We start from the raw sequence: 17,121 nt of genomic DNA, 5'->3' as shown, positions 1-17,121 counted from the left end.
CTACGCACCGGATACAAGCGGATGCCTCCGGACCGTCGTGGTAACCAGGAACTCATGATCTGGAACGTCGGCGGACACTCGTGGATGGTGGGCCTGGTGCCATTTGAGATCATTGAATGCTGCCACAAGCCTACTGGGGCGGTTCAATAAATAGTTTGGTCTGCAAAAGTACATATAGATAGTTAAAGCGCACTAGTCACTTTCAACATGTTCACATTTACTCCGCAGGTGTTGATATCAATGCTAAGCGAAGCCAGTCTCGCCACCCTGCACAAGCTCAGGCAAGCTCCACAAGAAGTTCAACGCATCCACATCCAGCCCCAGAGCGACTTGATCACACCCTTCACCAAATGGAGCTATGCTTGAATCAAACGGAAGAGACACCCACGTATCTCCCATATCCAAGTTCATCATTGCCCCATCATCTCCAAGCTGTTGAGAATCCAGACCAGACAAGAAGGAGTTTGGGCCATCAACGCTAGTCTCTCCTAGAATAATATTCCTCGGAATCGAAGCCCGCCCACTGTGATTACCAGTACCTAGACCTCTGGACTGTGTAAGGTGGGCTCGAAACTGTGAGGTATGTTTCTCGATGAGATCCGCATATCTCAACGCAAAGTCCATATCATCCGTAGGGCATTGCTTAAGTGTTGATGTGCATTGGTCTAAAGTGTACAAAGCATCGTTCACATCCGTATGGGTGGAGCCGACGCTGAGAGCCTTGAGAAGAAATACAGATGAACTAATGACGCTAATCTTGACACGGGCTGGTGCAAAAGGAAGATGGTCCCTGAAACCACTCATCGTTGCAATATGCAGAACCTTTTTGGTGTCAGAAATGACCTCTTGTAAGAACTTGGCGTCTTTCGGGGTTATGAATGCTGATAGAGCTTCATCAGAGTTGGTGGTGGCGGCCGTGAAACCAGCGGAGGAAGCTCGGGATACTACAGCCTGGATGGAGATAGCACCTGTACATGCTTTGGTATGATGAAACTCAACTAACAGGGTGTCTCTGAGCGGTGAAGCGATGTCTTGTGACTAGGTTAGCTGGGTAACTGATCGGACGCCAGAGATGAATTACCTTGGCTCATGCTGTTAAACCTCTCTTGCCACTTTGACAGAGATGCCGAAAAGTGTTCAAGTAGATCTACATAGCGATCTCCAAGTACTTGTGTTTGGAGATGGGCTGCTGAGTGAAAGAACATCGAAGATGCTGTACGCGACAGTTGGGTAAGCTCCAAACTGAGGTCCATATAAGAAATCCAGGACTGATCAACTGGTTCACTCGTATCTGGCATTGACAGACGTGATGCAATGACAGATATGCTCTCAGGAAATGCGGAAGGATAGCCCAGTCTCGTGGCTGTCTGGGTCAAATAGTTGTAAAGGAGCTTCTGAGCTCGACGACCGCGAAGTACCTCAGCATGCACGGTATGGCCACTATCACCCGCCTGACCTGAGAAGATCCCAAGTTCATAGCCAAGGTTGTTAGCCATACCAAGAAGCATCCATGACATTCTGTTTGCCCTCTTAGCTGGTTCAAAGACATCTTCTCGCCAGCGAATCAGGGGAACTTCGTTGTTGATATGCTTGCGATTGACTCGGTCATAACCAGGCGTTACAAGTAGGCCATCCCAGCCATCTGTCTCGGGTGGGAGATGCAAAGCGCGAGGGTGCCAATCGGATATCAGAATCAGACTCTCTATTGTGCCGATAGTTCTTGTCTGGGAGGTGGATGTCTTTTCTTGCCCCAGCACGATGCGTCGAATAAGAACTTCACAGTGATTCCAGAGGCGCTGGTGTATATAGTGGCTTCTAGATGTACCGCCTGCACCCGGTAGTGTGAAGAAGCGAGATGAGATCATGAGAAGGGTGCAGCATAGCATGGCTTCCCTGTAAACGAGATGTTCGTGAGATGCATGGCTGCGGAATTGGTCAAGGACGACAGGAGATAGTGGGGCAAGCTTTTCGAAGAAACTATTGTAGTTAGTGTGAGAATCGAGGGTGGAGACCTTGAGCGAGCTTACAGGTCGATGTAGGTGACAGCCTCTTGTGCCGTGAACCATCCCTGACGAACGAAGCGACACTTATCCCACATATCTAGACAAGCATCATCTGGTTCTGAAAGGGCCTTGATGGTGAACCCGACTCCATTGGATCCACCGGATACGACTTTGGGACCATCGGACTGGACATTGCTCGCCGAAGGATGCCCTTGAGATGGCGCTGAACCAGCGATGCTATGCTGTCCTGCGGCACTTGACAGGAAGTCCAGCGCATCATTAGTCCCAGTGACTATTGTTGACTGCACTCTATTGTACAGTGCATGATTGGTATTATTCGGGGACGAATTGAAACCAAGGTTCTCAGAAGGAGAGTGATTCGCCGCCTGAACGGGTTGAGCAGCGGGCGCGGCGTCCACAGCATTCACATTCCCGCGGGTCCATTTCGGGGCATCGCGGTGCTTGGGAGCCCTGGGCCGACGATCGAATCGACACTCGCGGTGTTCCCTGGCACATTTAGCGCAGGGAGGGTTGTCTTTGATGATGCATCGTGATTTGCGCGCTCGGCACGAGACGCATGCGACGTAGCTACGCTTGACCTGTCGGGTACTGCTGGGATGATCCGGGAGCTCCATTGCAGATGGATGGTATGTGTGAAATGAAAAGTGATAAGCGGAGAAAATGCGACGAATTGGCCGGAGAAGATGATTCTTGATGGTCTGGGGTTGGGAAGTGGCTGACGAGGGGATGATCATTCCGGGGGCGGTAGTATCCGTGTCGGTCCGGCTTTATCCGGCCTGGCCCGTCAGTTCACGCGCCGCAATGCAGACACGACAGTCCAAACCTATGAACGCCTACGTGCAGGCCAATGACCACGGTAGCTAAGGAGGACCTGCCAGACCTAAATACACGTTACAATTGCATGCTGTAATGGCCAGGTGCCGAGTCGGCACCGGTCATCGGCTATCTGGACAAAAGCCATCGTTGAGGGAAGAGGGGAAATTGTGTATAAAACATGAATGATAGTTTGATCAACCAAACAAGAACAACAACAAACACCAGATTTAAAAAGAAAAAACAAGTCAAGATCCTTCAATTTCAACATTCACATCTCATTCAAGTGCCAACATGTCCAAGTCTATCGTCAACACCAAGCCCTACCCTTTCCACTTCGAGGCAAGCGAGTTTCCCGCCATCAAGCCCAATGGAAAGGGAGTCACGGTTGAGTACACCAACTGTCGTGGTGCAAGACCCTCCCTACAAGCTTCCAAGCTCAGAGCCATGGTGCAAGAGGCGCATAGCGACCCCTCCAAGATTCTCGCCAATGTGTGCAGCTATGATGCTTTAAGCTCCCGCTTATGCGAGGAGGCTGGGTTTCCTATTGTATTTCTTGCTGGATACCCTATGGCGTCTGCGTTTGGATTGCCTGATACAGGGTACATCGCCTTTGGAGAGGTTGTGAACAAGATTCAAGAGGTTTCCAGAGAAGTCAATGTTCCTATTCTGGTTGATGGCGATACTGGTTATGGAAGCCCAATGAATGTTCGCCGAACTGTGCAAGGGTATGCTTATGTGATGACAAGATGTAGAGAGGTATCAACTGACTCAATGAACAGATTTGCACAGGCTGGAGCTGCTGGGATTATGCTCGAGGACCAATCGTGGCCAAAGCGTATGTCAAGACACCCTCACAACAAGATCATTGTACTAACTTCGAGTGAACAGGCTGTGGCCACACTGCTGGAAAAAGTGTGGTGTCCCGAAGTGAAGCTTACGCTCGCTGGCAGGCCGCTGTCGACGCTAGGAACGAAGGCCTGGACATCTGGATCCTCGCCCGCACGGACAGTCTTATTCACGGTTACGACGAGGCACTTACCCGGGCACGCAAGGCCATTGAGATCGGAGTCGATGCCGTATTTGTCGAAGCTCTTCCTGATCGTGAGTCCATGGAACGTCTTCGTAAAGACCTAGACTTCCCTGTCGTCGCCAACATCATTGAGGGTGGCAAAACTCAGAATCTCTCAGCTAAGGATCTCGCTGAGCTTGGCTACAGCATTGTCTGTTATCCTTGGACTCTCGTCGCTGCTAAGTTGAAGAGTATAAGGGAGACACTGGAGAATATCAAGGGTTCTATGACGGTTGGGAAGCCTCCTGTTGTTCTTTCGTATGATGAGGTTTGCGAGGGTGTTGGCTTTAATAAGTACTATGAGATTGAAGAGAAGTATCAATATGAGGGAAGGGCTAATGGAGCCAATGGTCACCAGTGGAAGGACTAGATAGTCGGATTACAGCCATTGAATAATCAAAGCATTGCAGAGAGCTGAATCAATTAAATATACACTCTTAGGTACTAAAAGTCGGAGAAGCTCCCATTGTGCCACATAGCTTGTACCGAGTATGCAGAATGGAGATGAAGCCAAAAGACAGTGATCTAACTCGAACTACCCTATTGCTGACCGCACTGCTTGGCAAGGTGAAGGCGACTTGGCTCAATTTTCAGAGACCCAGATCATTTTTCGTCCACATTCAACAGAGGCTACGAGTTCGCTGAACTTACATCGCCAGTATCCCAGCCACTGAGAAGAGCATTTCTGCCGATCTCCAATCATAACAACGCGCTGCGATGTTATCGGCCGGGGCCTTTGTGGTGGAGCAAGGGGAATGGCGCTAAGACCGGGTAAGGGCGGACCGTCATGTTGCAACCAACTGAGGGGAATGGCAAAGGTCAGCATCACTACAAGCTGGGCTTGGTTTGCAGTCCTGTATCCTCGGTTGAGATTCCGATGTCGGAAGTTTCTTGTGCTCATTGAAGTGGTTGTTGGCCTATTTAATTGCGAACCTTGTGATGTTGACTGACCTGCCCATCCAAACAACTCCAAGCCATCAACATGCCTCTCATTAAAGATCAATTATCATTCAAAATATCACTCCTACCAGGAGATGCACACGGCTCGCAACTTGCATCATGTGCCGAACAAATCATGCATCTGATAGAAGACATTCGCCCAGATGTTGCATTCCAGATATCCCGACATGATTTCGGAGGCGTGGCGTTAGCAGCTGGCCACCAAAGCTCCCTGCCAACCTCCACTCTAGAAGCATGCCGCCAATCTGATGTTGCCGTCGTGTGTGCCTGCGGTGACCCAAGTACGGCATACAGCCAGAACAGGGACTGTTGGCACTTCGACAAGAACTTGGACTCTTCTCCAATATCAGGCCCGTCAAGTTTCCATCGGAGTCGCTTATACCACTCAGCTCATATAAGCCGGAGGCGGTTGAGAGTCTTGATATCACATTTTTCCAAGACTTGACGGGTGGTGCCTACTATGCAGAGAAGCAAGAAGCGGGAGAGGATGGTGAAGCATACGACACCACTAGCTACTCGCGTTCTACCATTGAGAAACTGGCAAGACTGGCTGGCACGTATGCAATGCAATCCAGCCCACCAAAGTGAATTCACTCGGCCGATAAGGCTAATGTCATGGCCACTTCACGATTATGGAGATCTGTTGTCACCGACATCTTCAGCCATCTTCAGCCATGAGCACCCCCAGGTTCAGCTGGACCATGTTTTCGTTGATAACGCAGCCATGATCTTATCATCAAATCCTCAAAACTTGAACGGAGTAATCTTGACGGAAAGCATGTTTGGCGATATCCTATCAGATCGGGCTAGTGGTATCCTCAAGTCTCCAGACATTCTGGCATCAGCGGCTGTGTCCAGCATCTATGGTAAAGGCAAGGCTCCTGGTGTTTCGAGCCATTCAACCTCAAACCAAGAGAGGGTGAAGTGAACCCGGTTGGTATTGTACAAGCCGTCGAGTTGATGCTTGAGCTGTCGCTAGGTCTGAAACAAGAGGCCGCAGCCTTATCCAAAGCTATCCGACGAACTCTTGATCCTATCGGCCAGGTTGGATCGGACACGAGGACAACCAACCTGGGTGGCACAGCATCACCACAAGAGTTCATGGAGACCCTCTCACACAACCTTGACTACTACTTGGAGGCTCTGAACTCAGCCGACGCTGCAGCTCTCCCGGCACCCATTTCCCCACCCTCATCGCCAAGGGATACCACGAGTACCAGACCTATGGGAGTCATTGAGAAGATCTTGACACATGCCGGCATTGGCCTGAGCAAGCCATACGTCGAGACGGGAGATATGATCTGCGTCAAGGTCGATTGGACGCTTACATCTGAACTCCTCTGGGGCGGCATGGAGAAGACCTACAACCAAATGGGTAGACCTCGTCCATTCCGTAATGATCGCCTCTGGCTTGCAGTAGATCATACTGTTGATCCACGTACCAACCATCAACCTCGACAGAAAGGTCTCATAGCGAAGGCGGAGCGCTTCAGACGAGAGGCCAAGATCATCAACTTTCTTCCTGCCAATACGAGTATCATGCACACTGATTTTACTCGTGAACGTGCTCAGCCTGGTCGTATCGTTGTTGGGAGCGACTCGCATACGTGTTCAGCGGGGAGCATGGGTTCCTTCGCTGTTGGCTTTGGCGCTGCTGATGTTGTCATGCCGATGGTCACTGGCGAAACCTGGTTTCGTGTACCTGAGGTTTTCCGTATCAAATTCGTGGGAAAGCTTCCTTTCGGAAGAATAAGCATAACTAGATAGTTGATTATGATCCTGATTTATTATAGTCTTATATTCTATATAACTATCTTAGAAATTATATAATAGTTATTATAAAGTAAAAGTAAGTTTTTTAATATATTTAGTAATTAAGATTAATAGATATTTATTTAGATATAATAAGAGCTAATTAGAATATTAGACTTAAGTAAATCTAAGCTGCGGCATCAATCCATCGTGCAAAGCTACCCGAAAACGGCCCAACATGCACGAGCTCTTTCAGCCTCCTCTTATTAATCTTATAACCAACATAAGGATACTTCTCCACGAAAAATGCACCACCCGAGAGCCTCTTGAACTTGCCCAGCTTTGTCTCAACATATCCCTCCAGCTCCTTAGCCAGGTTATCCAAAGCCGAAGACCGTTCCTCAGGCTTTAAATCGTGGCTTGGTGTCGCGTCTGGCTGAAGCACAACAAATGCCGTAGGATGCTCCTGTTGCGTCTCTTGGTCGCGGATACCCACTACGACAGCTGTTGCTACGGCGGGGTGATCAAAGAGGATAGCCTCGAACTCAGACGCTGAAGCGTGAGTACCGTAGCCATCGCCGACACGGAGTAGCTCTTTCAGCCGGTCAACGATAAAGACATTGGAGTTCTCGTCAACGTAGCCGACGTCACCAGAGTGGAACCAGCCATCAGCGTCAAAGTCCTTGTTGGCCTCGTCATTGTCCTTGTAGCCGGCAAAGCGAGCAAGTGTATTCCTCACAAGGATCTCTCCCTGTTCGTTGTGGCCAAGGTCCTTGCCAGTCTCGATATCAATAACCCTTGCTTCGAAGCCATGGACAAGAGTACCACTTGATCCGGGTACAGAGGAGGCCTCATCGACCTGGAGGGTGATAAGGAGAGTTTCTGTCGTTCCCCATTCGAGAGTTAGGCGAACACCATTGAATTTGTCTTGAACGGCATCCCGAATCTTTGTGTGAACAGGAGCTCCAGCAGATAGAAGCCATTTGATGCTCTTGTAGGTGACCCCAACCTTCTCAGACTTTGCAATCTGGGCTGCGAGAGGTGGAGTGACGAAGAGGAAGGTAATGGCATATTTGTCAATGAGATGAAAAGTGGATTGGTCGAAAGGCTGAGTAAGAATTATGACTGGGATACCAAGGAGGATGTTCAGACCAAGGTTGAGCTTTGCGTTAATTCCATAGGCGAAGGGTAGAGAGGACAGCCAAACATCTTTCTCCGGATCTGTGTCGGAGGGTACGGTCAGGCGAGTGGTGAGTAAATTGGCAGCCCAGTGAGCATGGGTTGTGAGGAATGACTTCACATTGCCCGATGATCCGCTGGTACGGTAAATGAAAGCATAGTGCTGCTCAGTTTCCTCGTGGGTGGAGAGCCTGAAACCAGTGAAGAGCTCATTTTCTTCAGTCAGCAGATCCTCAATGTTGCTGATTCCGTCAGAAGAATCATCGAGGCTGATCAGAGGAATCCCATTGAAGGCTTCAGCTGCCGGCTTTGTGATAGATGCCAGGCCGGAGTCAGTTATGATCAACTTGGCATCAGCTTGTTCGAGTCTGGGAATAATTGCCAGAGCATCAAGTCCTTGCTGAACAGGAATTGGGGAGATTGTAGCTCCAGCTGCCAGCGCTGCAAAAAAAGCAATAGGATAGTTTATCTCGCAAATGTTAGTTGAATCAGCTGTCTGGATCGGGAGAGCGATAGCTCACTGAGTTGTTGGCTAAGAATGCAATGACATTATTAGGCTTGATTCCATACTTCTTTACAAGAACGCTAGCCAGTCGCAAGCTCTTGTTCTCAAGTTCTCCCAGAGTCAAAGTCTCTCCTGTGTTGTGGACCCGGTATAAGACTTTGTCTTTGGGATACTTCTCTCGAGCAGTGTTGAAGATGAAGTTGAACACGTCCGTGGAGGGCGGGTCAACCTTGGGAAACTTTGACTCAAAGACCATTTTGATATAGTGGAGAAGATGACTGGAATACAGATGTGAAGACCGTCTTATTGATCTCAAATCGAGTCATTAAGTATTGGACTTGCTTAGGTCTCCAACACGAGCCTCGGTCTCTGGCTCGAGGTATGTAGCCCCTCCATTTCGGTAATCTCGTCTTCCTGACAGAAAAGCACATCAACAGAAATGTATGTCGACAATTCACTTAACCATGTTTCAACATGCGACTGGAATTGACGCAATCGTAATGTCAGCTTCCTATTCTCGTATTTTTCCAGCGCGCTCCGAGCCCTGTAAGAGCTAATGCATATCACTCACCACCTCGAAACGGCTCGTGAAGATCAATTAGTCTTTCCTCGGGTTAGCGTAAACCATGACGTGGCGATCGAGCCTCACGTAAGCAGGTCGCGTTCCATTTCCGCATCTACGCGACATTGGGGTCCTCGATGACGCGACGACTTGGCGCAGTTTTAGTCGGACTTGCATGGATATACGGGTTATATGCATAAGCCAAGCCAAGGGTTCATAGCTACTTCGCTGTGACAATTGTAATGTCGTCCACGGTTCAGGGTATGCTGACAGGGTTACCAGCTCCGATGCGGCCCGGATCGTCTAAATGACCTGAAGCAGACATGGCTTGTGCATGACGAAAGCATACACGGTTTTGGAATTGAATCGGCAGATACTTGCAGGAGGCTCTTGTAGTTGATTGACTGTGACTGAGCATGCGTCTTGAGGATTTGTCCTGTTGTGAGACCATAAATCAATCATAGGTCCAAAATTGAGAATCTGAGCAAGGCTCAACAAATACAGCAGTGTTGTAAATTGAGAATACCAATTTCTCACATAATTCTACCAAAATAAATTCTCTTTTATCCAACAACCTCTGAAGATGGCGTCCAAAGAAACTGCCAGTCTCCCAGTCATTGACTTTGCCAAGATCATCGGACCATCCATCTCTAGGACACCAGAAGTCCTGGAAGACAGCGTCAAAGAGAAGCAGAAACTCTTCGACGCATTTGTCAATGTCGGATTTGTGTACCTGGCAAACCACTCCATCCCTGACTTTGCTCGAGAAAATCTCTTTTCTCACGCAAAGAAATTCTTCGCTCTACCTGTATCAGAAAAAGCAAAGGTTGAGACAGGAGAATCTAAGGGCTTTCATGGATGGTTCTCTCCCGCTCGAACCTCAGGCGATTCTCGTCATTCCGATCTCAAAGAGGCTTTTGATGTTGGGAAGGAGAACGACCCAACAAGGCCGAATCAATGGCCTGAGAACTGGCCTGAGTTCCGCGACGACATGAACTTCTTCTTTGAGAAATGCCATGAGGTCCATCTTGTTCTCCTTCGTGTCCTGGCAGAGCAGGTCGGTGTGGACAGGGACTTTTTTGAGCCTCATGTTGACCAAAAAGACCATTTCTTTCGCGTCATCTACTACCCCGAGACGACTCGAGCTGCCTTCAAAGACAGGGCCAGGGCATCGGCGCACACAGACTATGGCACCCTTACCTTGCTCTTCAATGATGAGAGTGGGGGTCTGCAGGTGCGCCGAGTGGACGGGAAGTACATCGATGCTCCACCGATTCCCGGATGCGCCATAATCAACGGTAAGCTAGCGAGACCCGAGATTCCATTATGCACCATAAAGGCCACTAACCAAGAATAGTTGGGGATCTGCTGTCCCGCTGGTTCAACGACATCCTCATCTCTACCGAGCACCGGGTTGTGGAGCCGGTTCCTAAGCCTGATGCCGACGGCAACATTCCTGACATCATCCCGGCACGCTACTCCATTGCTTGGTTCGGTCATCCGAATCGAGAAGCGCTCGTTGAGCCGATTAAGGCTTGCTGCACCGCCTCGAACCCGCAGAAGTATGGCGCTGTTTACGCTGGAAAGCACGTGGTGGAGAAATTGGCGTATTTGCATAAAAACGGCCAAAACACCACGACCTGGACTGATGATATGCAACGCGAGACGTCTGAGGCTGTGGCCAATGCTCCGCTGCTTCAAGCAGGTAGTGCATAAGATTCAAGTAGATCTTTCAAATAGTCGTTCTTTATTTAATTGCTTCAATTCTATCTCTGAATGTCACAAGATAAAAATGCTTAAACTTGATGTCATCTCATAGTCTGATTCGTAGCTCATGAGCTCGTCGTATGTATGCCTAGATTGTTACTCCGAGGTAAAGTTTAGTATGAACAAAACATAGTTTCCGCAAGATAGATCCCTGTCACCGCACTCACCATGTCACCCCCATGCAAGCCTTCTCAAATCTGATGAAGGATTGTGACTCGACGTGCATATGCAGCCGCATATTTGGCCAAGTACCATGGTCAAGTATGTCCGAGCAAGGCCTCCCCGACGATTCAGTCTACCACATCAAACGCAGTTCCAACTCCGACATGCAGAAACCTTCCCATAGGCCTTGCATTAGCGGATCGGGCCCTCTGGCAGGATTTGTTTGCCACGATAGCATCGTACACGAATCCCCCACGCCTTACAAGGCACGTTTTGGTCAGCAACGGAATGCAACTGGGACAAGCTGGAATACAACAATCAGAGGCAAAATCACGCAAAATTGTGACATTGTAATTGTAGATGCAGGGCTCGCCTCTGTCCGCTGCTATTGACCGAACGCGAAGTCGAGTGTATGCTAGGAAGATATTTGGTCAATTACATTTAGAGAGAGACGCCTTTGTTTATTTCAGAGGTGTAAATATTGAGATTCATGATATCTTCACAAGTCGCCTCTGTTCCCAAAATACATTGTACCAGGAACTCATACCTTGTCAAGTTATCCATTGGTAAACAGCCATCGCACAAGTGGACAAGTGGCAACCACTACGGGCTATATTGCATACACGCGCGATGCATATTGAGATGCCGGTAAAGTCTTTATCCAGCCAAACCTCTACATGGTCCCTCTGCTAAGACATCTTGACTAGACATTCAACTTCCGGATTCCTGCCGGTCACCGGAACCGAAAGTCCGCGGCTTCAACAGTAGTCAAGGAAATCGCGGCGCATGAAAATGAGGCCATCCATTGGACGCCAGACTCATGGCGGTCAAAGTACGCTGCTCAGGCCGTAGAGTACCGCGACGCATATGCTCTGGAGGACGTTTGCTTATCACTGAAACAACTGCCCCCTCTCGTCAGTCGGTTGGAGATAGAGCAGGCCCGGGTTCGCTTCTACCATGTTGCTCTGGGTCGTGGTTTCATCATCCAAGGAGGAGACTGTGCGGAGAGCTTCCACGATATACAGCATGATATCATACACCGTAAGGTTGATCTGCTCCATCAACAGAGCCAAATACTTGAGGATGCGATAGGAAAGCCTGTCATACCACTCGGACGTATTGCAGGACAATACGCCAAGCCACGGTCGAACCCTCTCGAGGTTCTCCCAAGTGGCGAAACGGTGCACGCATTCCGAGGTCATATCATAAACTCAGAGGGACTGGAAGATAGAAATCCAGACCCCAAACGACTCATGTTGGGATACTTCTATGCTGCGGCGACGCAAAACAGCATCCGCCATGTCACTGGGCTAGCGAACTCCGTACCCGGCAAGGCATTCAACAAGTGTCATCTTTACACATCGCATGAGGCGCTTCACCTCCCCTATGAATCTGCCCTTACACATGACTCTTATAACCTGTCAGCAACATCAATCTGGCTAGGTGAGAGAACCCGTCAACTTGATGGTGCCCACGTCGAGTATGCTCGTGGACTGCGAAACCCCATCGGCGTAAAGATCGGCCCAAAGGCTACAGCAGCAGACGTAATTGCCCTTCTTGATACTCTGGCTCCTGATACAGCACAGTATGGCAAGGTCACCATCATCACTCGCATGGGACGCGACAAGGTGAGGCAGGTACTTCCCACCATCATTAGAGCAGTTCAGCTCAGCGGTCATGTTCCCGTCTGGATGTGTGACCCTTGCCATGGTAACACGTTTACTACTTCAGAGGGGATCAAGACCAGAAAGGTTAAAGACCTCTTAGCTGAGCTCAAGGAGACTTATGCTGTTCATCGGAGTCTTGAGAGTCACCTTGGGGGTATACATCTGGAGCAAACGGGAGACGATGTTACAGAATGCCTAGGTGGTCCATCCTGCGAAAACGAGGGAGATTTGAATTCTTGCTACGAGTCGTTGTGTGACCCTAGGTTGTCTGGTGAGCAGGCGTTGGATCTGGTGCAACGCTTTGCCGAGTTTGTGAAGGCCTTTAGTTAGACGCTTAGCTGCATCTACTCTTATATCTATTTAACGGCGATAGAAAATCTGACCTATATCTCTCAGCCTGTAGCTCCGTCTATATATGGATTTATTCTCATAACAGCTTGATGTAAGTCAGTATAAGTTTTAGAAGCATATACAGCACAAAGATCTAAGTACCATTCAGAATATGACAACTACCTTAGCTAGTTATCGCGTATCAATTTCTAAACATCAAGAGCCCTGGTTCTACGCAATACGGTATTAGAACAAAACATCTGCACAATGTATAACATTAAGTTCAATTCGTTTCATTGTTGTGACTATTTCAGTGTCCTATTAAATGATAGAATAAAGACTTGTACATCTACTTAGATCTAGATTTCTTATGTCATTCAGCTAAGGGCTTTCGTCCATATACATAGTTGAGCTTAGGCTGATAGCCATAAGTCTTGATCTCGACCTCCAAAGTATCGAGAAACTCATGGAACTCCTTCGAATTCGCCGCAACCCCAGGAATTCCGCCGTCTGTTAAGCAATTTAGTTAGTACCGGATCTCTTGTTGTTATATGTTCGACTCACCAGGGATCTTCTCATCCAGGGTCCTGAAGCACTCAACCCAGAGCTCAGCCGACACATTTCTCTGGTCCTTGGATCTTGCGAGGGCACCATAGCCGTGATCAAATTGGACCTTGCGAACATCCTCCAAGCCAGCGTCCTGGAGGAGCCCTTCAAGCTTATAAGCAATGTGGATGTCCATACCAAAGGTCGTGGTGGACCACTCTTGTAGGGCAGCTTGCTTCCTCAGTTGGGGCCTTGTTATCTCATCGGCCAGATTGCTAGGATCAATCCATTCAGCCTCCACGAGCTGTATATAGCCGCCAGGCTTGAGTGATGAAACAAGGTTCGAGATGACACGAGGCCACTCAGTAGACTGGATGCCCCAGATAAGAAGTCTCTGATTGATTACGTCGAACTTGGAGGACCAGTCCCACGAAGGTGGAAAGGGAGTTCTGACATCATGGCTCCGAAGCTCTACCTTGTAAAGTGCAGTCTCATCTGGTGCAGGGAAGAGATCAGATCCAATGTCGACTCCATAGAGTTCCAGATCGTGTGATGGGAGCTGGCGGGGGAGATCACGTAGCCAGAAGCCTACGAATGTCATTATCAAGTATAAGGTATGAGTAACAGGAACTTACCATCAGCAGCACCCGAGTCCAGTACGCGTAAGGACTTCTTCTCCTGGATAGAGGGTACTACAAGTAATTGACCTCCCGTGGTAGTGTTCATGAAGAGGTGTTGGCGGTGTAATCTCTCTATCTCTCGGGCGTGGTGAGGTAGCATGTAGGTCCCTTCGGTACCTGAGAATGGTGCCAGTGATGTAGAGACCGTCGCGGCACCAGTCACGGCACTAACAGTTGCAGAAGCCATTTCAGCAAATTCGCTTGGTAGGTTTCTAGGTGCAGAGTCAAGAGCGGCGGATAAGTTTGGCCAGCAGCTGTGAGTGATTGCTATTCCAGTGGCATTGACCTTTCAACCACTATTTAATGACTATAAACACAAATACACTGCAGCTGTCTACTAATTCGATACCTTTATGGTGGAATATCGTAGTCGGAACCATCACCCCGATTAAGCTAACGGCCAGATCTGGCAACATTTACAAGCACACAATCTATGTCCAATTGCAAAGCAGAGACACGTTTATAATTCCTCCTATAAATTATCATGCACATATCTTGCATGAGATTTAGCAAATCTATTAGCATTGGTTCATTTGCCTGTCGATCCCCACTATGCCACCTAACTCCGATGGCTTCGGAGTTGCGCAACCTGGAACTGCCATAAATCTCCGAAGCTAAGTCTACCATTGCGTGCGGAACCCATGCTGATTGCGCCAGACCTCCTATTGGTGACAGTTAATACTATTTGGGCAAAGCTTTTGATGGCGCTCCTACTAAGCTCTCTTTGCTCAGCAACCTAACCCATTATCTCTTAGTCTGAAATGAGCAGAGGAACCAACTGCTTCAGCATCAGCGAAAACACGCCAAATTCAATTCAGCTCAAGTAAGACTACCTGGGATTAAGAAAGAAAGCTCTGGGAGCAGCAGTTGTCTCAACCAACAGCAGGACTAAGGGGCGTAGCGAGGACCAACATCTGGTCAGGGCCATCGGACATCGACAGACGATACGCCCCGAGGACCCGTTGTGTTAAGCCTCGTATGGGGATGTTTTAATGCCAGCGATTAATCTCCCTTCCTGTTGCGTTATTCATCAATCATCTTGGACATTCCTTTCTACAGCCTTTTTGTGCACGCGCCCGATTCCCCAGAACGATATCCAGACATCAAAGTAAAAGAAAAACAATTATTTACCTTGCAACCTTCGGTCGGGACATTCAGTATCGGGACAATATTTACGCTTCAGACACAGTCGCATTGCATCCGCAACCGACCGAGCTGTCGGAACAGTCCATCATTCGGTCCTCTATCCTAGCCCTGCCCCTCCTACTCGTCTGCTCTTTTCCCCCTCGAATCCTCTGTCCAACCTTGATTCTTTCCAACCACATGCTTCTGGCCCGTACAATGGTCTCCGCTATCACTCCTCCCCCTCCCTCCGCACCGCCCTACCGACTCGCCAATCTTGCAAATCTCACCTTGGGCTATACCGTCTACCCTTCGTGGACGCAGAAAGACGGGCTTGTTGCCATGACATCTCCCCCATCTCCTCCCTACAACGACGACTCTTCGAAAGCTGAGCGCTACCCTCTGATCATCAACAATGCGCTCTACACTCCCCCGGGAGTTTATAGTGTCCGACAGCTGGTTGCGACCGCCTCACCCCTTCTCGATGTCATCATATCCCGCCTTGGTCCAGATGGCCCGAACGATGTCCCTGCTCGCACTGTCCTTGTAAATGGTCTGGCAGCTTCTCTTGCAACTACGGGTAGAGAATCTACACTACCACTGGTCCACTCGTCCCAGGATACTGCTCGCAGAGAGATTGTGATCCAAGCAAACAAGATCGCAAAGACACTTGTTGGATACGTCCACGATAGCATCGACCCTACCAACGCGCATACCAAGATACGACTCCGAAGTCCCTGTGAGGGACATCTTTGGACTCCAGCCGTTGCAAGCCTCCTATTGGGACCTCGGAGCGACTCGCAGCTAATGGAGCTCTATAATGAGTGGCTTCATCGGATGATTCTTCTTCGTGACAGTTTGATTCCCTTTGAGAACTACGACAAGGTGCCTTTCGTTATTCCTCGAGACTCAGACCGCGGTATCCGCGATCTAGAAGAGCCTCGGAAGCTTTTCCTTGTACACTGTCTGACAGGAACAATCCAGCATGTTGCTATTGTTGATCTGGCCAAAGTCTTCACAGCGCGACATCTGCCTCGAGGTGGCTATGGCTTCCAGTATTCTCAAGGCCTCGTTTTGCCAGCCTTCCTGTCCGGATCTACTTCTCTTCACCTACTACGTTATCATCCGGCCCATGTCTATGACTCGGAGAGCGAGGTCTTGTTTGACTATGAGCACAAGGAATACATCGATGCCCCCAGAACAGAGCTAGCAGCAAGTGAAGCAGTCTCTGGGGACGGTAGCTGGAACTTGCCCTCTCTGTTAGGGGTAGATACCAGGGTCACCGAGTCTTCTCTGGCCATCGACGCCGGGAAGGATGCTCTTCGGCGCATTGTCAAACTTCGCCTGACGCTGTACTCGGGGAAGTCTGTGTCTGTTGACCTTGGTCAGATCGCCCGTGGTCGACGTTACGCGTATGAAGTCAAAGCGGAGAAGGGATCTACAAATGAAACGTCATCACCCATCCTCAGTGCACTGTCCGCACAAGGTGCTGGTGGCATACACAAGACAATTGTCCACGACGCGGCAGACATCCTCTCGCGACCTGGACTTGTCATCTCACCGAGAGTAAAAGACGGTCATGGAAACACAATCCATATCATCCCCACGTCAGACCCTATTCTCAAGCTAGCGCTCCTGGGAAAGTTCTATCCTGAGAATGTGATCCTATCAAGAGAAAAGGATAATATCGATGCTCTTAGCAAGGCTGGTAAAGGGTTCGCGGAGCGCCTGGTAATCTTAGACCGGATCAATGAGAAGGCTATAAGCTAGGCAGTTGTAAAGCCTGGCGCAGTTCACCGGTGAAACTGGAAGGGACTATCAGATACATTGCTTGATTTCTATGTATATATGCACTTGCATAAGATTCAACCATCTGTGCATAATGGGATATGTTAACGATATCTCACTTACTCATTCTCAGCGTCAAGTGCTATTCTTTTAGTTGAGATTGTTTGAATCACATCATAGAGCGATTATACA

General features: G+C 49.1%; 8 protein-coding genes across 8 annotated transcripts; 5 read left to right on the top strand and 3 right to left on the bottom strand.

Moving 5' to 3' along the window:
- Nucleotides 1–243: 243 nt before the first annotated feature.
- J7337_013066 (uncharacterized protein) lies at nt 244–2,638 on the bottom strand (the record flags this gene model as incomplete). Its single annotated transcript, XM_044830562.1, has 3 exons — nt 244–968; nt 1,082–1,977; nt 2,028–2,638. The coding sequence occupies 3 exons, from the start codon at nt 2,636–2,638 to the stop codon at nt 244–246; spliced, it is 2,232 nt and encodes a 743-aa protein (XP_044673837.1).
- A 493-nt stretch (nt 2,639–3,131) lies between these two features.
- Nucleotides 3,132–4,279, top strand: J7337_013065 (uncharacterized protein; the record flags this gene model as incomplete). The annotated part of the gene is made up of 3 exons (XM_044830561.1): nt 3,132–3,565; nt 3,620–3,675; nt 3,729–4,279. 3 exons carry the CDS (start codon nt 3,132–3,134, stop codon nt 4,277–4,279), a joined length of 1,041 nt encoding a protein of 346 aa, XP_044673836.1.
- Nucleotides 4,280–5,647: 1,368 nt separating this feature from the next.
- Nucleotides 5,648–6,636, top strand: J7337_013064 (uncharacterized protein; the record flags this gene model as incomplete). The annotated part of the gene is made up of 2 exons (XM_044830560.1): nt 5,648–5,753; nt 5,786–6,636. 2 exons carry the CDS (start codon nt 5,648–5,650, stop codon nt 6,634–6,636), a joined length of 957 nt encoding a protein of 318 aa, XP_044673835.1.
- Nucleotides 6,637–6,808: 172 nt separating this feature from the next.
- On the bottom strand, nt 6,809–8,561 carry J7337_013063 (uncharacterized protein; the record flags this gene model as incomplete). The annotated part of the gene is made up of 2 exons (XM_044830559.1): nt 6,809–8,269; nt 8,322–8,561. The coding sequence occupies 2 exons, from the start codon at nt 8,559–8,561 to the stop codon at nt 6,809–6,811; spliced, it is 1,701 nt and encodes a 566-aa protein (XP_044673834.1).
- Nucleotides 8,562–9,450: 889 nt separating this feature from the next.
- J7337_013062 (uncharacterized protein) lies at nt 9,451–10,583 on the top strand (the record flags this gene model as incomplete). The annotated part of the gene is made up of 2 exons (XM_044830558.1): nt 9,451–10,165; nt 10,225–10,583. The coding sequence occupies 2 exons, from the start codon at nt 9,451–9,453 to the stop codon at nt 10,581–10,583; spliced, it is 1,074 nt and encodes a 357-aa protein (XP_044673833.1).
- Nucleotides 10,584–11,426: 843 nt separating this feature from the next.
- Nucleotides 11,427–12,793, top strand: J7337_013061 (uncharacterized protein; the record flags this gene model as incomplete). Its single annotated transcript, XM_044830557.1, has 2 exons — nt 11,427–11,444; nt 11,504–12,793. The coding sequence occupies 2 exons, from the start codon at nt 11,427–11,429 to the stop codon at nt 12,791–12,793; spliced, it is 1,308 nt and encodes a 435-aa protein (XP_044673832.1).
- Nucleotides 12,794–13,166: 373 nt separating this feature from the next.
- J7337_013060 (uncharacterized protein) lies at nt 13,167–14,206 on the bottom strand (the record flags this gene model as incomplete). Its single annotated transcript, XM_044830556.1, has 3 exons — nt 13,167–13,303; nt 13,358–13,927; nt 13,975–14,206. The coding sequence occupies 3 exons, from the start codon at nt 14,204–14,206 to the stop codon at nt 13,167–13,169; spliced, it is 939 nt and encodes a 312-aa protein (XP_044673831.1).
- Nucleotides 14,207–15,342: 1,136 nt separating this feature from the next.
- On the top strand, nt 15,343–16,911 carry J7337_013059 (uncharacterized protein; the record flags this gene model as incomplete). The annotated part of the gene is made up of 1 exon (XM_044830555.1): nt 15,343–16,911. One exon carries the CDS (start codon nt 15,343–15,345, stop codon nt 16,909–16,911), a length of 1,569 nt encoding a protein of 522 aa, XP_044673830.1.
- Nucleotides 16,912–17,121: the final 210 nt, after the last annotated feature.

The sequence above is a fragment of the Fusarium musae genome, chromosome 11 (genome assembly GCF_019915245.1).
Source record: "Fusarium musae strain F31 chromosome 11, whole genome shotgun sequence".
Lineage (NCBI taxonomy): Eukaryota > Fungi > Ascomycota > Sordariomycetes > Hypocreales > Nectriaceae > Fusarium > Fusarium musae.
The sequence above is the reverse complement of the archived record's forward strand: the minus strand, read 5'-3'. Positions and strand labels throughout refer to the sequence as shown.